This window comes from Ranitomeya imitator, chromosome 10, assembly GCF_032444005.1.
Source record: "Ranitomeya imitator isolate aRanImi1 chromosome 10, aRanImi1.pri, whole genome shotgun sequence".
Lineage (NCBI taxonomy): Eukaryota > Metazoa > Chordata > Amphibia > Anura > Dendrobatidae > Ranitomeya > Ranitomeya imitator.
Window position 1 is genome coordinate 91,582,146 of NC_091291.1, and position 25,984 is coordinate 91,608,129.

Genomic DNA, 25,984 nt, shown 5'->3' on the forward strand with positions numbered 1-25,984 from the left:
TCAGTCTTGCACATCGGAGATTAATGGGGCATATTATTATACAGTATATTGTAAAATGCCAGGAGGTGGTAAAGAAAAGAGCAGAAGCAGGCAATTAAAGGAATGATTGCTAATTACACAGAAATTATGCTGATCTTCGAGTACCAGGGATGTATTTTGGAAAGCTATGTAGTCATTATTGGGTATCTGTATCACACTCTTACTAATACATTATAGAGACCAGCAACTTGTGCATTGTCTATGGTGTGCTCTCTCCAATGGCCATTTATCTGCACCAATTTATGTTATTTTCTCAAAATATATATGCCCGACAAAGCCAGAAGAGGTGAGTAGTGTTTATTTTTTATATTATAACATTTGCTGTTTTTTTTTTAGTTGCTTTAAATGTGAATTCGACCGTAATTTACAATATGTGGGAAGAACCATGCAATCCATAAGGTGACAAATTAATATGCATAAATACCGTACAAAATTAAAAAAGGAATTCTGACTCACAGTTTATCCAAACATTTTTATTAGACCGTAAAAAAGATGTTACAAATCTATAACTTACAATATTAGAACAGGTATCAGATTATATTTTAAATCGGTTCCAGAGATCAATTTATCGAGAATAATATTGGATTTTTCAATTGCTGACACTGGTTCCAGAGGGGTTAAATGAAATGATTTAAAATACAGGTTAGAATAACAGAGTCAGGTATTCAACTATTCTTATCTTAATTAATCCACGTTCTTTTATCCAATACCCATTTTTTATTATTATTTTTTTTATTTATGCCGTCATTGTGTTGAGGTACATTGTATATGTCATGAAGTAAATGAGAGAAAAAAAAGCTTCTTCTTTTTCTTCTCTCATTTACTTCATGGATTTTCAATTTCATAAGTTGTGCACCGCCCATGTCAGTAGCTAGCCTCGGAACATCCTGATCTTCAAAGGATCTAGTATACCTATATATCTCTATGTAAAGTACAGCATTCGGTGCCATTTATACCCATCTTTCTCTTTAAGCGCATTGTATATGTCACCTCCACTTCCTTATTTAAGGGTGAAAGGGGTGTCTTCTGTTATAATGTATGTGAAGAAGGAGTCAACCAGATTCTGAAAAGTGTTCTTCTAATAAAGACTCTTTTAGTGCACATCCAAGCAGTGACTTCTTGGCAAAGCCTGGGACTTACTGCTCCTGTTTCTCATTCAGTCTCTACATATAAATATGAGATTTAGAGGCGTGACTTTGGGTGGGATTTATCTTTAAAATATTTCATCGTTGTTCATTTATAAAGACTGTTGGTGGGAACTAATGTATTTTTAAGCATGATGCCCTCACGACTGAGTGCTTCCTGATTTTTCTTCATTTTTAAAGATTTTTGCTGGGAAGTAGTGTTTTTAAAGCATGGTGCATTCACTTACTAGTGAGTCCCTCTTCCTTGCCAGGGACATAAGTTATTATAGTTGACATCCCTGCACCGTAATATTGTGATATCTAGAAACAATCACTAAGATGTAGAATGTTCACCTTAATGGTCTATCACAGTTTTTCTCAACTCCAGTCCTCAAGACCCCACAACAGGTCACGTTTTCAGGATTTCCTTAGTATTGCCCCGTGATAATTTCATCACCTGCTCAAGCATTAATTCCATCGCCTATGCAATGCTAAGGAAATCCTGAAAACATGACCTGCTGTGGGGTCTTGAGGACTGGAGTTGAGAAACACTGCTCTATCAGATTAACACTGTGATCTTGTTTCCATAGACTTTTTAATGGCATCTGAAAACAATACATCTATGGATGACTTTATTCTACTGGGGTTCTCCAAGGGACCAATGACCTGTTCATTTTTAATTTCAATGGCTTACATCATGGTTCTTATAGTTAACTTGTCTGTGTTTAGTGTTATCCAGGTAGACAGCCAACTCCAAACTCCAATGTATTTTTTCTTATGTTGCTTGTCCATCCTAGATGTGTGTTACTCTACAGTCACCCTCCCAGCTATGCTCATAAATGCTGTAACCGGAAATAGGAGAATATCCTTTAGTGGATGCTTTATCCAGCTTTATTTCTTTATCTGTGTTGGAGGAACTGAATGTCTTCTTCTGGCCGCAATGGCTTATGACCGATATATAGCCATATGTAACCCCCTCCACTATATCCTAATTATGAACAAAAGGTCCTGTTCTTACATTGTGGCAGGATGTGGCCTTCTTGGTTTGATAAACTCCATGCTTAACACCTTTATGACTTTGAACCTAACATTTTGTGGACCTCGTCATATCAACAATTTTCTCTGTGATGTTCTTCCAATGTTGGAAGCTGCTTGTAGTGACATATACACTAGTCAGATATTCATACGAGTAGACACAGTGGTGCTTGGAGTAACCACATTTTTAGTTGTAGTGAACTCCTATGTCCACATAATTTCCACCATATTGAAAATCCACTCATCAGAGGGAAGACAGAAGGTCTTCTCCACATGTTTCTCCCACCTCATGGTCATCACAGTTTTTTACATAACAGGTATTTTCAGCTACAATGGCCCAAAGTCTGGAGAATCTTTCACAGCCGTCCGAGTGTCATCTATTGTCAACAGCGTGCTGCCTCCATTGCTGAACCCAGTTATATATTGTTTGAGAAATAAAGAAGTGAAGAGAGCATTAAAAAAAGCAATTACTAGCATTTAAAAATGGAAAGGAAGAAAGACATAAGACTTAAGACATAAGAAGTTCATATGTTGCATGTGATCCTAACACTCCCCCAACCACGAGTAAAGAGACCTCCTTGAGTCATCGTTTTCTGTTTACGTTATCAAACATTTTATTCAGCCATAGGAAGTGGTCAACATCTAGGCAATTCCTATAGGGGAATCCCCCAGCTGCCATGTGCCATTTATAGTGCCGGTGTCTTCTTTTACTGCCAAAAATGGCCTTTTTCCCCATCTCCACCAGGCGATATGACATGGTATGAACATTTGTATTATATCAATATAACAGAAGGTAATGTTAGAGCAGACATAACATCAGCAGATGGCCACATGATTAGAAGAGGTTAAAAGCATGCCTCTCTTAGGCTGTCACCCTCACTGGCACAAGCTGCTTTACTCTTTTTGACGCAACGCTAACATGACTTATAGGACACAGAGGAGTGTTTATGGTGGCAGACTCACCCTACCGCAGGGCGAAGACCCTAGATCAATCTCACTACAGTGCTGGACCCCGATGAGTGTTTTGGTGTACATCTATTCTACCCCCTGATATAGGCTTGTGATGAACCATGCATCTGGGTCTGGCAATAATCCAGGAAGAGGACACAGATACTGTTTGGTATGTATATGTGTGTTCCTTGCCATATTTACCACTTTCTTAAGTTATAGATCTTTCTCATGCCCACATAAAAGATTTCTTGTTTCAGCATGGCCTTTGTCTGTTACTATTTGAAATATATTGTACGTCATTTATTGCCAACAAACATTTAAATAACAATTTTTTATTCTACTTTTTGTAATTTTTTTTTTTTATTCATTTTAGTAGTTTAACCACTTTCTGAGTAATTTTTCATTTTTGAACTTTTGCTGTTTCTTTTCCTTTTTTCCAGAGCCGTAACTTTTTTATTTTTCCATCGAGATATCTATATGAGAGCTTGGTTTGTTTCTGCGGGACAAGTTGTAGTCTTGAATGACAGCATTAATTTTGCCATTCAATACACTGAAAAATGGTGAAAAAAATTCTAATACCGGGGAAAAGTAGCAAAAAAGGAAATTCTGCAGTTGTTTTTTGGGCTTTGTTTTTACAGCGCTTACTGTGCGGTAAAAACGACCTTACAGTATGATTCTCCAGGTTAATACAATTACAGTGATACCAAACTTGTATATTTTTTTTGTTTAGGTGGTGAAAAAAACTCAGAAATTTGTAAAAAAAAATAGTTTTGTTTGTGTTGACATTTTCCAAAAATGGCAATGTTTATATTTCTGAGTCAATGGAGGTGTGTGAGGGTGTATTTCACATTTTGTTTGGTTCTTATAACTGTTTTGCATTGCTGCAGAAATTGAAAAACCACAATTTTGGTGTTTTTATTTTTTCCTCATTACAGCGTTTACAGATCAAGTTGATTAACTTAATATTTTGATATAAAGACTTTCATAGACTTTTACGGTCACCGCAATCCCACGTATATTTATTTTTTTAATGTCTTTAATTTTTTTCTTTGTAATTTTATTTATTTTTTTCTTAGCACTTACGTTCTACGATCTCCTCCTGTTGGCTTGGCACTTCTTCTGCTGTGTAGTTCCTATTTTTTTTAAAATCTTTTTGACTATTCGCATCTACTATATAATTGTCTAAGGGTCACTTCCGTCTTTCTGTCTGTCCTTCTGTCACGGTTATTCATTCGCTGATTGGTCTCGCCAGCTGCCTGTCATGGCTGCTGCGACCAATCAGCAACGGGCACAGTCTGGAAGAAAATGGCCGCTCCTTACTCCCCGCAGTCAGTGCCTGTCGCCCGCATACTCCCCTCCGGTCACCGCTAACACAGGGTTAATGCCAGCCGTAACAGACCGCGTTATGCCCCGGGTAACGCACTCCGTTACCGACGCTATTAACCCTGTGTGTCCCCAACTTTTTACTATTGATGCTGCGTATGCAGCATCAATAGTAAAACGATCTGTTAAAAATAATAATAATAAAAAAAACCTTATTCTCACCTTCCGCCGTTGCGTCCTCTCCTCGGCACTGCAAGCGGCAGGTTCCGCTTCCAAAGATGCTATGGGAGTAGGACCTTCCATGACGTCACGGTCATGTGACCGCGACATCATGGAAGGTCCTGCGCTCATACGAATCCTGGGACCGGACACCGCACACAAGCGCCGGTACTACAACGGGCTCTTCGGATGGTGAGTATGTTTATTTTTTATTTTTTAACCTGTTACATACGTGACTGGGCAATATACTACGTGGCTGGGCAATATACTACGTGTCTGTGCTGTATACTACGTCGCTGTGCAATATACTACTTCGCTGTGCAATATACTACGTGGCTGGGCAATATACTACGTGGCTCTGTGCTATCTTTTCTTTTGATGACTCTTCCATGAATGCCATATTTGTGCAGGTGTCTCTGAATGATACAACAATATACCACAACTCCAGAGTCTTCTAAATCTTTCTGAAGGTCTTTTGCAGTCAAGCGAAGGTTCTGATTTACCTACATAACATAGTAACATAGTAACATAGTTAGTAAGGCCGAAAAAAGACATTTGTCCATCCAGTTCAGCCTATATTCCATCATAATAAATACCCAGATCTACGTCCTTCTACAGAACCTAATAATTGTATGATACAATATTGTTCTGCTCCAGGAAGACATCCAGGCCTCTCTTGAACCCCTCGACTGAGTTCGCCATCACCACCTCCTCAGGCAAGCAATTCCAGATTCTCACTGCCCTAACAGTAAAGAATCCTCTTCTATGTTGGTGGAAAAACCTTCTCTCCTCCAGACGCAAAGAATGCCCCCTTGTGCCCGTCACCTTCCTTGGTATAAACAGATCCTCAGCGAGATATTTGTATTGTCCCCTTATATACTTATACATGGTTATTAGATCGCCCCTCAGTCGTCTTTTTTCTAGACTAAATAATCCTAATTTCGCTAATCTATCTGGGTATTGTAGTTCTCCCATCCCCTTTATTAATTTTGTTGCCCTCCTTTGTACTCTCTCTAGTTCCATTATATCCTTCCTGAGCACCGGTGCCCAAAACTGGACACAGTACTCCATGTGCGGTCTAACTAGGGATTTGTACAGAGGCAGTATAATGCTCTCATCATGTGTATCCAGACCTCTTTTAATGCACCCCATGATCCTGTTTGCCTTGGCAGCTGCTGCCTGGCACTGGCTGCTCCAGGTAAGTTTATCATTAACTAGGATCCCCAAGTCCTTCTCCCTGTCAGATTTACCCAGTGGTTTCCCGTTCAGTGTGTAATGGTGATATTGATTCCCTCTTCCCATGTGTATAACCTTACATTTATCATTGTTAAACCTCATCTGCCACCTTTCAGCCCAAGTTTCCAACTTATCCAGATCCATCTGTAGCAGAATACTATCTTCTCTTGTATTAACTGCTTTACATAGTTTTGTATCATCTGCAAATATCGATATTTTACTGTGTAAACCTTCTACCAGATCATTAATGAATATGTTGAAGAGAACAGGTCCCAATACTGACCCCTGCGGTACCCCACTGGTCACAGCGACCCAGTTAGAGACTATACCATTTATAACCACCCTCTGCTTTCTATCACTAAGCCAGTTACTAACCCATTTACACACATTTTCCCCCAGACCAAGCATTCTCATTTTGTGTACCAACCTCTTGTGCGGCACGGTATCAAACGCTTTGGAAAAATCGAGATATACCACGTCCAATGACTCACCGTGGTCCAGTCTATAGCTTACCTCTTCATAAAAACTGATTAGATTGGTTTGACAGGAGCGATTTCTCATAAACCCATGCTGATATGGAGTTAAACAGTTATTCTCATTGAGATAATCCAGAATAACATCCCTCAGAAACCCTTCAAATATTTTACCAACAATAGAGGTTAGACTTACTGGCCTATAATTTCCAGGTTCACTTTTAGAGCCCTTTTTGAATATTGGCACCACATTTGCTATGCGCCAGTCCTGCGGAACAGACCCTGTCGCTATAGAGTCACTAAAAATAAGAAATAATGGTTTATCTATTACATTACTTAGTTCTCTTAGTACTCGTGGGTGTATGCCATCCGGACCCGGAGATTTATCTATTTTAATCTTATTTAGCCGGTTCCGCACCTCTTCTTGGGTTAGATTGGTGACCCTTAATATAGGGTTTTCATTGTTTCTTGGGATTTCACCTAGCATTTCATTTTCCACCGTGAATACCGTGGAGAAGAAGGTGTTTAATATGTTAGCTTTTTCCTCGTCATCTACAACCATTCTTTCCTCACTAGCAATCCTATCAGCAGTTCTCACTAGAATTTTGCATGGTCTTCCAGACCTTATCTTGACCTCTACTATTCTGGTTAACTGACATTTCTTAATTACTTTCGAACTAAGGAAAGGGCAACTTGAAAACGGCTTGCTATCTTCTTGTAGCCTTCTCCTGCTTTGTGGACCTCCACTATTTTCATCTTCAGAGTGCTAGGCAGCTCTTTAGAAGAACCCATGTCTGCTAAACTGTTCACAATAACAGAAAATTTGGCCAGGGGTGCTCAAAGTTTTACATGCCACTGTATACTTAGTTATAAACACTTTTTTCTCGTAACTAAAATTTCTGGATTTTTAGCTAAAAAGTATTGTTGTAAAAAGGTTTCATGAAGATTTTTCCACTGTTTTTATTAAGCTTCTCTCTGTTGATTTATGATCATGTGAAAGGTCAGCTCTCCTTTGGGGTGCCCTTACATTGCATTTAGCTACAAGCTGGGTGGCCCCATCAGGGCATACATTTGAATCCCCCACAAAACGAGGGGCTATAATGGTGCCAGAAGAGCGAATGTATGCTCTACCATGCATTGTTTTTGAGTTTGTACACCTACTGGTGACAGACACCCAGACATAGTCTATTAGAGCTGAATGTCCACCTCCAGCAGGCATACACCCCTGAAAATGATGCACAGCAGAACACACTTTTGCTCTGACAGCAACATTATAGTCGATGGCTCTGTCAGCGCATATTCCGAAATATCATTTTGTGGGAGGTTCGAATGTATGCCCCGATGGGGCCACCGAGCATGCAACCAAGCGCAAGGTGAAAGCACCTGTAGATGTATTATATGGTCATAAATCAGTTGAGAGAAACTCCGTAAAATACAAGATAAATGAATTACAAACTGACCATAAGTATGAGATTACTGGGGCATTTTTAGTTAATCGCATTCTGCTCCAAGCAATGAGCAGGGAAATAAACAGACTTAAAAGCTAAATGGTGGAAAATTTCTTTATGATACCCATTTGAAATCTTATTTTAGCCAAAAATACCGTATTTTAGGGACTATAAGACACACTTTTCCCCAAAAAAAATTTGAGGGGAAAATGGGGGTGCGTCTTATAGTCGGAATGCACTTACAGTTGTCATGGTGGCAGCAGGAGTTGGGTGATTCTTCCAATGGTCCAATGCTGCAGGGCAATGATCTCGCTCCCATCTCATCCTGGTGCGGCTGGTGCGACAGGTTCGGTGGTGATCAGAAGTGCGCGGTGGTGCGGGGTTCCGCCGACATTTTGTGAAAGCCCGGAGGCCCCGCACTTTTATTGCCTTGATGCTGTGGCCTCCGGGAAAATGGCCGTCGGAGGCGGCGCATGCACAGATTGAGATCTCAATTCTGAGATCTCGTCTCCTGAGATCTCGTCTCCCGAGATTTCAGTGCCAAGATCTCAATCTGCACCTGGGAAAATGACCCCCAGAGGCGGTGCATGAGCAGATTGAGATCTCGGCTCTGAGATCTCATTGCCGAGATCTCATTCTGCGCATTTGCCACCTCCGGCGGCCATTTTCTCAGAGGCCACGAAGGTAATAGAAGTGCAGGGGCTTTGGGTTTTAACAAAATGTCGTCATAGCCCCCGCACTACCGAGCACCGCTGAACCTGCAGCACTGGGATGGGATTTCCCAGAAACCACCGCATCACAGCAATAGATGTGCAGGGGCTCCGGGTTTTCCAAAAATGTCGCCCTAGCCTCCCACACGGCCGAGCACCGCCGAACCTGCGCACCAGTCTGAGTCATATCACCAGACAACCAAAACCCCCCTGTATCTCTGCTCCATCAGTGCTGCTGATCCCCCCAGGTAAGCTGAATTCAGGACTGTACGCAGTACCCTCATTTGACGCATTAATTTTTTTTCCCCCATTTTCCTTCTGAAAATTTGGGGTGCGTCTTATGGTCCAGTGCATCTTATGCTCCAAAAAATACGGTACATGAAATTAAGTCAGAAAACAATTTGCACGAAAGGTGTTTAATAGTGATGAGTGAGCGTGCTCTGATAAGTTGTTATCCGATCACGCTTGAATACTAATAGAGTATCTTCGGCATGCTCAAAAACTAGGTTGGTTGTTGTCGTGGCTAAATGTCCCACGGCTCTTTGTTAGGTAATCTTTGCATGTGTTATAGTTGTTCAATAGCTGCGACTCCAATCTAGTTTTCAAGAGCGCCGAAGATACTCTATTAGCATTCAAACATGCACAAATAACACCTTATCCCAGCACGCTCGTTCATCACCAGTGTTTAACAGTGTTTAAACTTTGGGTGAATTTCAATACCAAGCATGGGTCCACATCTGAACAGCTTTGCCCACGATCTTTGAAGGGAAGAAGACAATTGTAGGAATACTGCAATCTCTTGCTGATCGGTAGAGGTAGGATGAGCTCCAATCACATGCCTTCTGCCAGTCTGTTTGACAATCTGCACAAAAGTGCATTACTCAGCAGGGTGCAGCACTGAGCACAGGACAAATTCACTTTGTTACATTGGTTACCATTTTGAATATACTTATATTTCTTTTTGTATGCTTTGAACTAATTGCGTACATAGAAAAAATTGTTGGTACCCTCCTAATAAAGTAAGAAAAGCCACAATGGTCACTGAAATATTTATTGCTTTAGAATTGTGGTTCAAAAGAAAATAAAAAACTGACGAAAAAGGCCTGCACAAAAATGATGTTGCCTCTAGAAAAGATTGAAAATAATAATAGTTTGACCATAGAGACATGTTAAACTAATGTGTGTTATGTACTAAGCATCACAGGGGTCTACAAATTTGTAATAAGTCAGTCTACTTATTTAGAGGGTGAAAAATAGTCACTGTGCTGTTTGGTGGTATCACAGTGTGTACCTAAATGAACATGGACAAAAGACGCTAAAGGTACCGTCACACTGGACGATATCGCTAGCGATCCGTGACGTTGCAGCGTCCTGGCTAGCGATATCGTCCAGTGTGACAGGCAGCAGCGATCAGGCCCCTGCTGTGCTGTCGCTGGTCGGGGAAGAAAGGCCAGAACTTTGTTTCGTCGCTGGATCTCCCGCTGACATCACTGAATCGGCGTGTGTGACGCCGATTCAGCGATGTCTTCGCTGGTAACCAGGGTAAACATCGGGTTACTAAGCGCAGGGCCGCGCTTAGTAACCCGATGTTTACCCTGGTTACCATCGTTAAAGTAAAAAAAACAACCACTACATACTTACCTACCGCTGTCTGTCCCCAGCGCTCTGCTTCTCTGCACTCCTCCTGCACTGACTGTGAGCACAGCGGCCGGAAAGCAGAGCGGTGACGTCACCGCTCTGCTTTCCGGCTGACTGGCGCTCACAGCCAGAGCAGAGAAGCAGAGCGCCGAGGACAGACAGCGGTAGGTAAGTATGTAGTGTTTGTTTTTTTTACTTTAACGATGGTAACCAGGGTAAACATCGGGTTACTAAGCGCGGCCCTGCGCTTAGTAACCCGATGTTTACCCTGGTTACCGGCATCGTTGGTCGCTGGAGAGCTGTCTGTGTGACAACTCTCCAGCGACCAAACAGCGACGCTGCAGCGATCCGGATCGTTGTCGGTATCGCTGCAGCATCGCTTAGTGTGACGGTACCTTAAGGAGAGTGTTGTCTCAGAAGATTAGAAAGAAAACAATAGACAAACATGTTAAAAGGGGCCATCTATAAACATCTGGATGTTCCTGTTAGTGCAGTTGCACATATAGTTCAGAAGTTTAAGGTCTATTTGACTGCAACGAGCCTCACTGGATATGACTGCAAGAGGAAAATTGATGACAAATTTAAGAGATGGATTATTCAAAGGCTAACTAAAAAGCCCAGATCAATTTCCAAAGAGATTAGAGGTGAACATCAAAGGACAAGCTACGTCAGTATCAGTCATATTGCACCGTCCGTCACTGTTTGTTCAAAGTGGACTTCATGGAAGTTGACCAAGGAAGAAATCACTATTAGAAGCAAATCATAAAAACGAGAGTGGAATTTGCTAAAAATGCATATTAACAAGCCACAAAGCTTCTGGGAAAATGTCCTTTGGACAGATGAGACAAAACTGGAGATTTTTACCTAGTCACATCAACTCTATGTTCACAGACACAAAGAAAAGAACATTGTTCCTACTGTGAAACATGGAGGAGGTTCGGTTGTTATGTTTTGGGGCTGCTTTAGAGTGTGTTGAATCTGTGCAAGTGGAATAAAATCTCAAGATTATGAAGGCATTCTTGAGCCCAATGTCAGAAATTTTGGTCTGAATCACAGGACATAGATCATGTCCTCCAATAGGATAATGACCCAAAACACACAGCTAAAAACATTCAAGCATGGCTAAGAGTAAAGCATTGGACTTACTCTAGATAAATAGATTACTCAAGATTACATAGATTACTCTAGATTACTCTAGATTACAAAGCATACCGGCTTTTCTTCTATCTCTCTATCTATCTATGTAATATAAATACTTGTATATATGTGTGTGTCACTGATATCTATGTATTTTATGTGTATATTCTATCTATTCTATTCTAGCCTGTCAGTGTGACTTTACTGTGTGCAGCACATGAATTGCCAGCTTTTCAAAGCACACCGATGCATACAAATCATACAGCACTTGCATGGTCTGAGTGCTGTGCAATTTTTTTCTCGCACCCATAGGCTTGCATTGGCGAGTCTCGGCCGAGTCTCGGTGACAATCACAGCATGCTGCAATTTTACACACACGTCGAATACGCCTGAGAAAATAAACGATGAAGTGAGCTGCCCCATACATTAACACTGGTCCAAGTGCAATGCGATGTTTTCTCGCATAGCACTCGCTCGTATTCTACGGTAGTGTGACCCCCGGCCTAATTGTTATTTTACAAAGAGGAAACATACAGATTGAGATGGGGATGTCTAAGTAGTGGAAAACCCCTTTAAGGAGTTAACAGCTGCCCACGGCTGTGAGAGGCTGATCCTGGCTATAACTGCGCCTTGCCACTGATGTCTCACTCAGAATTAGAGCCGGATTTAAGTCAGTGCAGAGGCGCAGCTACAGCTCTGCTCACTATGTACTGAGCAGTTACGGAAACCGCCCAGTGCAGATTAACCCCATGTCTGCAGGTTAACAGCATTTATTTTACTAGACAGGTTCCCTTCAAAGGGCTTGTCTGATTTTGTAACGTTAGTCTGACAGCAGTATAAATGTGTATTATCACTGTTAATTTATGTATGGTACTGCTACACATTTAAATTGTATTACCATGGTTGCATACAGGTATTGCTACATCCTAGGTGTATTACCTTTAAGAGTCTAAATGTATAATATGTTGTCATGCCATTGTTCACTTAATTGCATAATATTGGTTAAGGAAAGTAAGTGCCCCGGGCCCGTATAGTGTTAGGGGAGCGGTACCCGAAGTTGGCCACTAAAGGAGGGCATCATAGATGTTAGGTATAGCATAGGGAATAGTTATGATAGGAGTGGCACGATGGTGATAAGACAGTTAGGTCTTCCTGTTTTAGTTCAGTTGGAGCCTGGGCGCCCACACAGCTCACAGGGGAGCTGGCTAGCCCAGGGCACTTCGTGCACTGCAATGTTCTTCTAAGAAGAGTGGGAGAACTAAGAACAGAGAGCACAACATCTACAGAATCAGCAGTGCAGTATTAGTGGGACTGCAGCTGCTGGACAGAAGAAGGCTGAGCAACGTGTGATAAAGTGCACCAAGATGTGGCAGGTTTTTGCATGGGCTGCCATTTTCAGGACCGGGGCGAAACTGCAGGGAATGCCCCCACGAAAGGCAGAAATACTGGACATTGAGGACACTGTGGGACCATATAGTACGGACCGTTCTGAACGTAGGTTTAGTGACAGGCAAGGGTCATAGAAACCGATGCCCGATGCTGTAGCAATGTGTGCCCTGGATGACAAGTTGCTGAGTAAACATGTTTAAGTTGAAGTGAAACCCGACTGTGACTCTTTATTCTTGGAATAGTCTGCAGAAGTAACTGTCCCGTGCCGGGAGAGCCCTGATGGCGCTGAGGAAGAGCACCGAGGTACTCAGAAAGATATACATGTTTGTAGGAAGGGAGAAAGCCAGAGAGTTATAAAGGGATTGCTATTGGCCATGACAGCAGCCCTGGTCCCTCTGTCCTACAAATACATAGAAGCAGAATTTGCTGTGGTGCTCTGTATCTAAGGGCAAGGGGCCTATCATTTGTGTATAAAATGTGGGGGATGGGAGTAGACAAACTACATGGAGCAAATACCCTTGCACATTGTGTGGCCCTCCACTTGGAAATATTGCTTGTATCATACATGTAAATACATGATGCAGGCAAAATTTACAAGGTGGAGAGTGTTATGACCTGGTGGTCAGGACAATAATGGACCTGGTGGTTAAGAGCACACGGAATGACCTGATAGTTACTGATAATATAGGACGAGCTCTGGGACGTGGGAACTCTGCTGACCGCAATCCCTAATCCTATCAACCACACTAGAAATAGCCGTGGATTGCTCCTAACGCTCCCTATGCAACTCGGCACAGCCTAAGGAACTAGCTAGCCCTAAAGATAGAAAAATAAAGCCTACCTTGCCTCAGAGAAATTCCCCAAAGGAAAAGGCAGCCCCCCACATATAATGACTGTGAGTAAAGATGAAAATACAAACACAGAGATGAAATAGATTAAGCAAAGTGAGGCCCGACTTACTGAACAGACAGAGGATAGGAAAGGTAACTTTGCGGTCAGCACAAAAACCTACAAAAAGACCACGCAGAGGGCGCAAAAAGACCCTCCGCACCGACTCACGGTGTGGAGGCGCTCCCTCTGCGTCCCAGAGCTTCCAGCAAGCAAGACAACAATCCAAATAGCAAGCTGGACAGAAAAATAGCAAACCAGAGAAAAACAAGCAGTCACTTAGCTTCTGCTGGGAAGACAGGTCACAAGAACGATCCAGGAGTGAACTAGACCAATACTGGAACATTGACAGGTGGCATGGAGCAAAGATCTAAGTGGAGTTAAATAGAGCAGCCAGCTAACGAATTAACCTCGTCACCTGTGGAAGGAAACTCAGAAACACTCACAGCCACCAGAGAAAGTCCATGGACAGAACCAGCCGAAGTACCATTCATGACCACAGGAGGGAGCCCGACAACAGAATTCACAACAGTACCCCCCCTTGAGGAGGGGTCACCGAACCCTCACCAGAGCCTCCAGGCCGACCAGGACGAGCCAAATGAAAGGCACGAACCAGATCGGCAGCATGAACATCAGAGGCAAAAACCCAGGAATTATCTTCCTGACCATAACCCTTCCACTTGACCAGGTACTGGAGTTTCCATCTCGAAATACGAGAATCCAAAATCTTCTCCACCACATACTCCAACTCCCCCTCAACCAACACCGGGGCAGGAGGATCAACGGATGGAACCACAGGCGCCACGTATCTCCGCAACAACGACCTATGGAACACATTATGGATGGCAAAAGAAGCAGGAAGGGCCAAACGAAATGACACAGGATTGACAACCTCAGAAATCTTATACGGACCAATGAAATGAGGCTTAAACTTAGGAGAGGAAACCTTCATAGGAACATAACGAGACGACAACCAAACCAAATCCCCAACACGAAGTCGGGGACCCACACAACGCCGGCGGTTAGCAAAACGTTGAGCCTTCTCCTGGGACAATGTCAAATTGTCCACCACATGAGTCCAAATCTGCTGCAACCTATCCACCACAGTATCTACACCAGGACAGTCCGAAGACTCAACCTGCCCTGAAGAGAAACGTGGATGGAAACCAGAATTGCAGAAAAACGGCGAAACCAAAGTAGCCGAGCTGGCCCGATTATTAAGGGCGAACTCAGCCAACGGCAAAAAGGACACCCAATCATCCTGATCAGCAGAAACAAAGCATCTCAGATATGTTTCCAAAGTCTGATTAGTTCGTTCGGTTTGGCCATTTGTCTGAGGATGGAAAGCCGAGGAAAAAGACAAATCAATGCCCATCCTAGCACAAAAAGATCGCCAAAACCTCGAAACAAACTGGGAACCTCTGTCAGAAACGATGTTCTCCGGGATACCATGTAAACGAACCACATGCTGGAAAAATAATGGCACCAAATCAGAGGAGGAAGGCAATTTAGACAAAGGTACCAAATGGACCATCTTAGAAAAGCGATCACAAACCACCCAAATGACCGACATCTTTTGAGAGACGGGGAGATCCGAAATAAAATCCATAGAAATATGCGTCCAGGGCCTCTTCGGGACCGGCAAGGGCAAAAGCAACCCACTGGCACGAGAACAGCAGGGCTTAGCCCGAGCACAAGTCCCACAGGACTGCACAAAAGAACGCACATCCCGTGACAAAGACAGCCACCAAAAGGATCTAGCCACCAAATCTCTGGTACCAAAGATTCCAGGATGCCCAGCCAACACTGAACAATGAATCTCAGAGATAACTCTACTAGTCCATCTATCAGGGACAAACAGTTTCTCTGCTGGGCAACGGTCAGGTCTATCAGCCTGAAATTTTTGCAGCACCCGCCGCAAATCAGGGGAGATGGCAGACAAAATTACCCCCTCTTTGAGAATACCCGCCAGCTCAGGAACACCCGGAGAGTCAGGCACAAAACTCCTTGACAGGGCATCAGCCTTCACATTCTTAGATCCCGGAAGGTATGAAACCAAAATAAAATACGTAGATTAGGACTGCCCCATTATGAGAATGCCGTGAAGTGGCGGGGTAGCTCAAAGAATTGATCAATTGTTTGCTAAATGTCTCATATTTGAAATACAGTTAGAATTTATGTGCAATTGCACTTCAGTTATTGCGTTCTTACCATAAGCAGTGCTGGCTTCTTCCCTTTTTTTTGCTTTGCATTGGTATGTGGCTGACCACCACTGTTGCCGCGCACGCTGGGTTATGTGCGCCATTCTTTCTGTGTTCACTGTGATTGATAGGCTGCTGTGCACACACATAGCAGCCCTGCCCTGCCTCAGGCTCCAGTTAATTGTGCACCTGTGTCTCAGCCTGTCTCACCCTTCATCTTTGGTGTGGGTTTGGCAGTGTGGATGCCAGATCTGAAATGTCCGCACTGGACCTGATCGGCCTTTACCTGCGTTTGTCTTTCCTGGCACCAAGGGAGTGATTCTGAAAATGCTCCAGGTACAGTTCGCATGTTATGTGGTCCTTTTTTTTTTTTTATACATTCAGGAGGCCATAATGGCACAACGTAAATAAAATACGTAGATTAGGACTGCCCCATTATGAGAATGCCGTGAAGTGGCGGGGTAGCTCAAAGAATTGATCAATTGTTTGCTAAATGTCTCATATTTGAAATACAGTTAGAATTTATGTGCAATTGCACTTCAGTTATTGCGTTCTGACCATAAGCAGTGCTGGCTTCTTCCCTTTTTTTTACAAAACTCCTTGACAGGGCATCAGCCTTCACATTCTTAGAGCCCGGAAGGTATGAAACCACAAAATCAAAACGGGAGAAAAATAACGACCATCGAGCCTGTCTCGGATTCAACCGTTTGGCAGACTCAAGATAAGTCAAATTCTTGTGATCTGTCAAGACCACCACGCGATGCTTGGCTCCTTCAAGCCAATGACGCCACTCCTCGAATGCCCACTTCATGGCCAACAACTCTCGATTACCAACATCATAATTGCGCTCAGCAGGCGAAAACTTTCTAGAAAAGAAAGCACATGGCTTCATCACCGAGCCATCAGAACTTCTTTGCGACAAAACAGCCCCAGCTCCAATCTCAGAAGCATCAACCTCAACCTGAAACGGGAGCGAAACATCTGGCTGGCACAACACAGGGGCAGAAGAAAAACGGCGCTTCAACTCCTGAAAAGCCTCTACAGCTGCAGAAGACCAATTGACCACATCAGCACCCTTCTTGGTCAAATCAGTCAACTGTTTAGCAACACTAGAAAAATTAGCAATGAAGCGCCGATAAAAATTAGCAAAGCCCAGGAACTTTTGCAGGCTCTTCACAGATGTCCAATCGTAAATGGCTTGGACTTTAACAGGGTCCATCTCGATAGTAGAAGGGGAAAAGATGAACCCCAAAAATGAAACCTTCTGAACTCCAAAGAGACACTTTGACCCCTTCACAAACAAGGAATTCGCACGAAGGACCTGGAACACCATTCTGACCTGCTTCACATGAGACTCCCAATCATCCGAAAAGACCAAAATATCATCCAAATACACAATTAGGAATTTATCCAGGTACTCTCGGAAGATGTCATGCATAAAGGACTGAAATACTGATGGAGCATTGGAAAGCCCGAATGGCATAACCAGGTACTCAAAATGGCCCTCAGGCGTATTAAATGCTGTTTTCCATTCAACGCCTTGTTTAATACGCACAAGATTATACGCCCCTCGAAGATCTATCTTGGTGAACCAACTAGCCCCTTTAATACGAGCAAACAAATCAGACAGCAACGGCAAAGGATACTGAAATTTGACTGTAATTTTATTGAGAAGGCGGTAATCAATACAAGGTCTCAAAGAACCATCCTTCTTTGCCACAAAAAAGAACCCTGCTCCTAACGGTGATGACGACGGGCGAACATGGCCTTTCTCCAAGGATTCCTTTATATAACTCCGCATAGCGGCGTGTTCTGGCACAGATAAATTGAACAATCGGCCCTTAGGAAACTTACTACCAGGAATCAAATTAATTGCACAATCGTAATCCCTATGAGGAGGTAGGGCACTGGCTTTGGGCTCATCAAATACATCCCGATAATCCGACAAAAACTCTGGAACTTCAGAAGGAGTGGAAGACGAAATAGACAAAAATGGAACATCACCATGTACCCCCTAGCAACCCCAGCTGGACACAGACATAGATTTCCAATCCAATACTGGATTATGAACCTGTAGCCATGGCAACCTCAAAACGACCACATCATGCAGATTATGCAACACCAGAAAGCGGATATCCTCCTGATGTGCAGGAGCCATGCACATGGTCAATTGGGTCCAGTACTGAGGCTTATTCTTGGCCAAAGGCGTAGCATCAATTCCTCTCAATGGAATATGATACTGCAAGGGCTCCAAGAAAAAACCACAGCGCCTAGCATACTCCAAGTCCATCAAATTCAGGGCAGCGCCTGAATCCACAAATGCCATAACAGAATAGGATGACAAAGAACAAATCAGAGTAACGGACAATAGAAATTTAGACTGTACCGTACCAATGGTGTCAGACCTAGCGAACCGCTTAGTGCGCTTAGGACAATCGGAGATAGCATGAGTGGAATCACCACAGTAAAAACATAGCCCATTCCGACGTCTGTGTTCTTGCCGTTCAGCTCTGGTCAAAGTCCTATCATATTGCATAGGCTCAGGCCCATGCTCAGATAGTACCGCCAAATGGTGTACAGCTTTACGCTCACGCAAGCGTCGATCGATCTGAATGGCCAAAGACATAGACTCATTCAGACCAGCAGGCATGGGAAATCCCACCATGACATCCTTAAGGGCTTCAGAGAGACCCTTTCTGAAGATTGCTGCCAGGGCACATTCATTCCACTGAGTGAGCACAGACCACTTTCTAAACTTCTGACAATATATCTCCGCTTCATCCTGACCCTGACACAGAGCCAGCAAGATTTTCTCTGCCTGATTCACTGAATTAGGTTCGTCATAAAGCAATCCAAGCGCCAGGAAAAACGCATCAACATCACGCAATGCCGGATCTCCTGGTGCAAGGGAAAATGCCCAGTCTTGAGGGTCACCACGTAACAAAGAAATAATGATCTTTACTTGTGGAACAGGGTCACCTGAGGAGCGAGGTTTCAAGACAAGAAACAATTTACAATTATTTTTGAAATTCAAGAACTTAGATCTATCACCAAAAAACAAATCAGGAATTGGAATCCTAGGCTCTGACATCGGATTCTGAACCACAAAATCTTGAATGTTTTGTACACTTATAGTGAGATTATCCATCAAAGAGGACAGACCTTGAATGTCCATGTCTACACCTGTGTTCTGAACCACCCAGATGTAAAGGGGAAAAGAGAGACAAAACACACTGCAAAGAAAAAAAAATGGTCTCAGAACTTCTCTTATCCCTCTATTGAGATGCATTAGTACTTTGGGCCACCTGTACTGTTATGACCTGGTGGTCAGGACAATAATGGACCTGGTGGTTAAGAGCTCACGGAATGACCTGATAGTTACTGATAATATAGGACGAGCTCTGGGACGTGGGAACTCTGCTGACCGCAATCCCTAATCCTATCAACCACACTAGAAATAGCCGTGGATTGCTCCTAACGCTCCCTATGCAACTCGGCACAGCCTAAGGAACTAGCTAGCCCTAAAGAAAGAAAAATAAAGCCTACCTTGCCTCAGAGAAACTCCCCAAAGGAAAAGTCAGCCCCCCACATATAATGACTGTGAGTAAAGATGAAAATACAAACACAGAGATTAAATAGATTAAGCAAAGTGAGGCCCGACTTACTGAACAGACAGAGGATAGGAAAGGTAACTTTGCGGTCAGCACAAAAACCTACAAAAAGACCACGCAGAGGGCGCAAAAAGACCCTCCGCACCGACTCACGGTGCGGAGGCGCTCCCTCTGCGTCCCAGAGCTTCCAGCAAGCAAGACAACAATCCAAATAGCAAGCTGGACAGAAAAATAGCAAACCAGAGAAAAACAAGCAGTCACTTAGCTTCTGCTGGGAAGACAGGTCTCAAGAACGATCCAGGAGTGAACTAGACCAATTCCTGAACATTGACAGGTGGCATGGAGCAAAGATCTAAGTGGAGTTAAATAGAGCAGCCAGCTAACGAATTAACCTCATCACCTGTGGAAGGAAACTCAGAAACACCCACAGCCACCAGAGAAAGTCCATGGACAGAACCAGCCGAAGTACCATTCATGACCACAGAAGGGAGCCCGACAACAGAATTCACAACAGGAGAGGCACACAGTATGCAGTGACATTTGACATTATGCAAGCAAAATTTCCATGGGACATAGTGCGCAGGGGCATTCGCCCCATCTACTTTCAGTTTACTCCCATCCCCAACATTTTATACACATTTTAAAAATGACAGCAATGATCCCCTGCACTTTCATACAGAGTGCTGAAGCCTACTACCACAGCCTGTCTGACACATTATACAGTGGCTACGGAAAGTTTTCAGACCCATTTAAATTTTTCACTGCTTGTTTCATTGCAGCCGTTTGGTAAATTTAAAAAACTTCATTTATTTCCTCATTAGTGTACACTCTGCACCCCATCTTGACTGAAAAAAACCATAAATATAGAAATTTTTGCAAATGTATTAAAAAAGAGAAACTGAAATATCACAAGGTCATAAGTATTCAGACCCTTTGCTCAGTATTGAGTAGCAGCACCCTTTTGGGCTAGTACAGCCATGAGTCTTCTTGGGAATGATGCAACAAGTTTTTCACACCTAGATTTGGGGATACTCTGCCATTCTTCCTTGCAGATCCTCTCCCGTTCAGTCAGGTTGGATGTGAACGTTGGTGGACAGCCATTTTCAGGTCTCTCCAGACTTGTTCAATTGGTTTAGGTCAGGGCTCTGGCTGGGCCAGTCAAGAATGGTCCCAGAGTTGTTCTGAAGCCACTCCATTATTATTTTAGCTGTGTCTTGTTGGAAGGTGAACCTTCGGCCAAGTCTGAGGTCCAGAGCATTCTGGAAGAAGTTTTCATCCAGGATATCTCTGTACTTGTCCGCCTTCATGTTTCCTTCAATGGCAACCATTCATCCTGTCCCTCCAGTTGAAAAACACACCCATAGCATGATGCTGCCACCACCATGTTTCACTGTTGGGATTGTATTGGAGAGGTGATGAGCAGTGCCTGGTTTTCTCCACATACAGCTTAGAATTATCATCAAAAAGGTCTATCTTCATCTCATCAGACCAGAGAATCTTATTTTGCATAGTCTGAGAGTCCTTCATGTGTTTTTACGTAAACTCTATGCTGGCTATCAGATGTCTTGCACCGTGGAGAAGCTTCCATCAGGCCACTCTGCCATAAAGGCCTGACTGATGGAGGGCTGCAGTGATATTTCACTTTGTGGAACTTTCTCCCATCTCCCTACTGCATCTCTAGAGCTGAGCCACAGTGATCTTGTGGCTCTTCTTTACCTCTTTCACCAAGGCTCTTCTACCATGATTGCTCAGTTTGACTGGACAGCCAGGACTAGTAAGACTTCTGGTGGTCCCAAACTTTTTCCATTTAAGGATTATGGAGGCCACTGTTCTCTTAAGAACCTTGAGTACTGCAGCAATTCTTTTGTAACCTTGGCCAGATCTGTGCCTTGCCACAATTCTGTCTCTGAGCTCCTTGGGCGGTTCCTTTTACCTCATGATTCTCATTTGGTCTGACATGCACTGTGAGTTGTGAGGTCTTATATAGACAGGTGTGTGCCTTTCCAAATCAAGTCCTATTTAATTAAACACAGCTGGACTCCAATGAAGGAGTAGAACATCTCAAGGAGGATCACAAGGAAACGGACAGCATGTTACTTAAATATGAGTGTCTGAGCAAAGGGAATGCATATGACCATGTGATATTTCAGTTTTTCTTTTTTAATAAATATGCAAACATTTCTACATTTCTGTTTTTTTTCAGTCAAGATGGGGTGCAGAGTATACACTAATGAGAAAAAAAATGATTTTTTTTAAATTTACCAAATGGCTGCAATGAAACAAAGAGTGAAAAATTTAAATGGGTCTGAATACTTTCTGACTTTCTGTAGCCGCTGTACATACTTTATTGGCAGATACAGTGCAGGCAGCAGCTACTGATGTGCAGATTGAGGATTTGAGGAGGAAGACCAGGCAGACAGGAGCGGCAGCATGTCCCCTCAGTCTTCAGGCGTGCGTGCAAGCTGGCAGAGCCACAAGCTGAAGCTCCTCTTTGATGGGCATGGTTTCAGAAGACTTTCATGTGCTCTGTATGTTGGGTACGTCCTGCCAGACACAGGTCTCAGAGCGGGGCCATCATTTAAATGACCTGAGGCCGTGGCGGTTACATACGGACTATAATGTGGACAATATTTTTTCAGACCATAGGCCCCCCGGACCTCAGACCCCAGGTAGTAGCCTAGATTGCCCTCAGTATAATCTGCCTTTGACCATAGTGCATAATGAAGGTGACTCTGGCTCTATCAGGAATGACAATGATGCAAATCATGTTATCGCACCCCAACGACTGGTCAAAGGCCTAAATAGCATAAGCAAAACAGAAGTTATGAATACTTTTTTAAACGTGGATTTAAATGACTAACATTATACAGGGCTGTTAGGCAGGGAAACTAGTAATGCATATGTGAATGGTGCTGGGTTAGAGGGCATGGGGGACAAGACAAGTTCCATTTATAGAGGATTTCCCATTGTGTACATTTATGACACAATGACAGGATATCCAAATCCGAAAAAACTTGGCACTCTAGATGAATAATTATCATATGCAAAAGGTTTATTGATGGGCATCCATAAAGGCAAGTCAAACGTTTTCGGTCCTCATCCGAACCTTCATCAGAACTAATATAAGAGATATGGTGCAGGGAGAAACGTTAATCCAGTCTCTATAAATTCCAATATTGGTAGGGTAGCCTGGATGCAGCAAGAAGTCCTGTCCACATAGGCGCACGTGTGATGCGACCGGAGTCGCTGGGTAAATGGCAGGAGCGGTTGCAACTTTTACCTTTGTTTCCTCATTGGCTTGTGGCAGATCTGGGTAGGATGGGAGGTGAGGTTACATCTCATGGCTTCCCTGCCCACCTCATCCAGCATCCTGTCCATTAAAAAGGGCAAACGTGCCACTCCTCCTGCCTTTAAATATTGTGTTCCTGTTACTTGTTTTCTTATAGAAATTATGGCTTTTACACCAGAAGCCTTTACACCAGAAGACACCATAAGCATTTTTCTCACTACTTTGACTCAGCTCTGTTGAAATGCGCAAAGCTGGGGCTGCATGCGGCATGGGCAAAGCCAAGGCTGGACTAGGCATGGACAAAGCAGGGGTTGAATGAGGCATGGCCACACCCGCCTGTCAAATTCATAGAAAATGCCAGCACTTTGTATGCTAGTAATGCTACTTCAATGAAGTTCTGCTGATGGGCTATGTTTCTCCCCAGCCCCGCTCTGACCTCTTTTCACGTGGGGGCCGGGTGATCAGCTGGAGGGAGGGCGGCAGGGGTCCCCTTGATACTGCACAGCTCGCTCGATTATCCCGGATCTCTTGACGGATCTCCGGTACTCACAATAGAGTGGAACAGCATCCAGTCCAGGTGATGAAAAAGAGAAAAGCCTTTATTCCGCCACAATACGATGATTCAACCACAATCGGTCTTTATCAAGTATACAGAAAGTATAAAATGGCAGCCTTATATAGTGTGGTGGCACATGCACACCAATCACAAACAAAGTACTGCCCAATTTAGGCCGGCTTCACACTTGCGAGTTTTACGGACGTAAGAGCGCAGAAACTACGTCCGTAAAACTCGCAAAAAATACGGCACAATTATTCTCTATGCCCCTGCTCCTATCTGCCGTATTTTACTGATCAGTATTATACGGCTTTCTACGGCCGTACAAAATCGCAGCATGCTGGGTTTGTCACCGTACTGCGCAAGAAATACGCCAATGAAAGTCTATGGAAGCGTGAAAAATACGGATTTCACACGGACAAGCAGTGTGACTTGCGAGAAATACGCAGCGCTGTTAGAGAGAAAAGCCGGTAATTCAGTGCGGTGTACAGTAAAATCACACTGACAGCTTACAGTCCAATAGGTAGAATAAATGTGTACACATAGAATAGGTATATATATATATATATATATGTCAGTGAGACACATATATGTATATATATTAATATTTATTCCAGCGCTATACAGCTTGAAAGCCGGTAATTCAATTACCGGCTTTTTCTTTCTCCTTCCTAAAACCCGACATGATTTGAGACATGGTTTACATACAGTAAACCATGTCTTCTCTCCATTTTATTTGCAGATTCCACACTACTAATGTCAGTAGTGTGTATCTGCAAAACTTGGCCGTTCTAGCTCTTAAAATAAAGGGTTAAATGGCGGAAAAAATTGGCGTGGGCTCCCGCGCAATTTTCTCCGCCAGAGTAGTAAAGCCAGTGACTGAGGGCAGATATTAATAGCCTGGAGAGGGTCCATGGTTATTGGCCCCCCCCCTGGCTAAAAATATCTGCCCCCAGCCACCCCAGAACAGGCACATCTGGAAGATGCGCCTATTCTGGCACTTGGCCACTCTCTTCCCATTCCCGTGTAGCGGTGGGATATGGGGTAATGAAGGGTTAATGCCACCTTGCTATTGTAAGGTGAACCCCGGGGAATGAGTCTAAATATAGATCAATGAGCTATATTTAGCTTCATTTGCGGTGAGGCGCCCTCTGCTGGCTGTTTATAGATCGTGGGAACTTGCCTAGAAAGCCTGGGAGCTTTCTAGGAAATTTCCCACGATCTATGAACATCCAGCAGAGGGCGCCTCACCGCAAATGAAGCTAAATATAGCTCATTGATCTATATTTAGACTCATTCCCCGGGGTTTTGCAGCGAGGAGCAGCCTGCATTAGCAAAGCTCCTTGCTGCAAAATGTTTTAACCCCTTCAGAAGGATTTACATCGTTGGACGTTACAGATCTGCGGAGGGTAAGTATATTGTTGGTTTATTATGTTTTTTCTTTCACAGAACGAGGGTCTTCAGTGATTGGATTGGGCGTAGAATAAAATACTCCAACAACCATTGTTTTTATTTCATTAAAATAATTTTCAATAATGTGTTTGTGTTTTATTTAACCCTTTCATTCAATTGGATTAATAATGGATAGGTGTCATAATTGACGCCTCTCCATTATTAATTAGGCTTAATGTCACCTTACAATAGCAAGGTGGCATTAACCCTTCATTACCCCATATCCCACCGCTACACGGGAATGGGAAGAGAGTGGCCAAGTGCCAGAATAGGCGCATCTTCCAGATGTGCCTTTTCTGGGGTGGCTGGGGGCAGATATTTTTAGCCAGGGGGGGGCCAATAACCATGGACCCTCTCCAGGCTATTAATATCTGCCCTCAGTCACTGGCTTTACTACTCTGGCGGAGAAAATTGCGCGGGAGCCCACGCCAATTTTTTCCGCCATTTACCCTTTATTTTAAGAGCTAGAACGGCCAAATTTTGCAGATACACACTACTGACATTAGTAGTGTGGAATCTGCAAAAAAAATGGAGAGAAGACATGGTTTACTGTATGTAAACCATGTCTCAAATCATGTTGGGTTTTAAGAAGGAGAAAGAAAAAGCCGGTAATTGAATTACCGGCTTTCAAGCTGTATAGCGCTGGAATAAATATTAATATATATACATATATGTGTCTAATGACATATATATATATATATATATATAGACAGTATATATATATATTTTTTTCTTTTTGGGACACATGGATCATTTCTATAGCGGTATGTTGGTTTTGCAAGCCTGCGAGAAAACCACGCAGTACGGATGCCATACGGATTACATACGGAGGATGCCATGCGCAAAAAACGCTGACACACCCTGCCTACGGAGGAGCTACAGACCACTATTTTCGGGACATTTCAGCGTATTACGGCCGTAATATACGGACCGTATTTTCATACGCTGAGTGTGAAGCCGGCCTTACATTGTTACAAAAAAAATATACAAAAACACAAAATACATAATAATATACACATTAACAAATGCCCTATAAACATCATGTCAATTTAAGAAAAAACATCAATAACCTAAGAATACGTTTGCACAGAGTTGGCCCCATAACTAATAACTAATAACAAACCAATCATATTATGGCATCACAGTTGTTATAGTGACTGCACTCCAATCAAATCCTCCGACTCATGGCAGACGCATACATTAAAGTCCCTCACCAATCGGTGCATATATCAACAATGGCGCTCCATAAATCAGTTTTATTAACT

The 25,984-nt window shown here is 43.2% G+C and overlaps 1 protein-coding gene across 1 annotated transcript; it reads left to right on the top strand.

Moving 5' to 3' along the window:
* The first annotated feature begins 1,761 nt into the window (after nucleotides 1–1,761).
* On the top strand, nucleotides 1,762–2,679 carry LOC138652221 (olfactory receptor 5A2-like). Its single transcript, XM_069742991.1, has one exon. The coding sequence runs from the start codon at nucleotides 1,762–1,764 to the stop codon at nucleotides 2,677–2,679; it is 918 nt and encodes a 305-aa protein (XP_069599092.1).
* Nucleotides 2,680–25,984: the final 23,305 nt, after the last annotated feature.

Excerpts from the sequence above, each read along its gene's own strand:
- LOC138652221 (XM_069742991.1), top strand. The coding sequence starts at position 1,762 with ATGGCATCTGAAAACAATACATCTATGGATGACTTTATTCTACTGGGG.